The sequence below is a fragment of the Otolemur garnettii genome, unplaced genomic scaffold, assembly GCF_000181295.1.
Source record: "Otolemur garnettii isolate 467f Iridium unplaced genomic scaffold, OtoGar3 scaffold00091, whole genome shotgun sequence".
NCBI classification, from domain to species: Eukaryota; Metazoa; Chordata; class Mammalia; order Primates; family Galagidae; genus Otolemur; species Otolemur garnettii.
The window spans coordinates 5,653,883-5,655,117 of record NW_003852486.1 but is presented as its reverse complement, the minus strand read 5'-3'; the positions used below and the strand labels follow the sequence as shown (position 1 = coordinate 5,655,117).

The window sequence follows — 1,235 nt, the reverse complement described above, 5'->3', positions numbered from 1 at the left end:
TTTTTTTTTTTTTGGAGACAGAGTCTTGCTATATTGCCCTCAGTAGAGTGCTATGGTATCACAGCTCACAGCAACCTCAAGTAGCTGGGACTTCAGGCACCTGCCGCAACACCTGGCTATTTTTGTTGTTGTTATTGTTGCAGTTGTCATTGTATTTTAGCAGACCCAGAACAGGCTTGAACCAGCCAGTTTCAGTGTATGCGGCCGGCGCCTTACTGAGCTACGGGCGCTGAGCCATCTTATCTTGCGCTTTTCATACAATGTTATATCATGTCTTCAAAGGTTTTCCAAACTACCTGTATTTTTAAAGGCTTTTGTATTACACAGCTCTGTCATAATTTATGTATAACTAGGCCTTTATTGTTGGATGTTTAGTTATTTCCAGAATTATCTTCTTTTAAATAACATTGTGATGAGTTTTCTCTGCTTCTGAAGCCCGTTATATAGGGCTCCAGGGGCAGTGAGTCACTAATAACAACCTTCCCTCCATCCGCAGAACCCAGAAGTACTCCTGCAGCCGAGGTGTCCACCCCCACACAGGTGAGCTTGTGCTCTCAGAAAAGGGGCTGAAGGTCCTAGTGGTTAGGAGTGAGAAAGCTAGTACCACGCAAATTTTGGTTTAAATCCCAGGTCTCCTGCTTACTAGAAGTGTGGCTCTGGGTGAGTCGCTTGTCTTTTTCAAGCCTCTGTGAAAGGGGACAACAGCAGTTCTCTTGACTTAATACTATAAAGTGTGGAGTAGCACGGACCTGCTAAGCAGAACTGCTCCGCATCCTGAGGCTGCTGTCTCATCTCTGAGCTTTTGGACAGCACTAATGGCTTAGCTTGAGACACGGATCAGTCCATTCAAATCCCTCCCCTGTGAACTCCTGGTGTCATAATTTATTGGAAAGAGGATTATCCCTGAAGCTGCTTAACAAATTCTTTGAGTAATCCAATTTCCCATCCAACTGTATATCCTCCTGTGGTCCGTAAATCCCTAAATGCCAAACTGAGAGACATAGCCACTTCTGAACCTGGGCAGTACAGGAAGGAGCCTGGGGTTCCTGGACGTTATCCGTGCTTGACATAGGACTGTCCAGGCACCTGCAGGGACAGCCCAGGCCTGTAGGGCTAGAGAGCTCCCAACATAGCTTCCTGGGAAATTGACACTGATGGGACATCTGCGGTGATCCCTAAACTGTTAGTTTTGCATTTGCTATTTCTTCTTCTTCTTTTTTTTTTTTTTTTTTTTT

General features: G+C 45.1%; 1 protein-coding gene across 1 annotated transcript in view; it reads left to right on the top strand.

Moving 5' to 3' along the window:
• Positions 1-1,235, top strand: part of IL6R (interleukin 6 receptor) — a 64,359-nt gene that overhangs the window by 47,811 nt on the left and 15,313 nt on the right. The window contains exon 6 of the mRNA XM_023516377.1: positions 497-540. Coding sequence (XP_023372145.1) covers positions 497-540 — 44 coding nt within the window. The remainder of the gene's footprint in view (positions 1-496; positions 541-1,235) is intronic.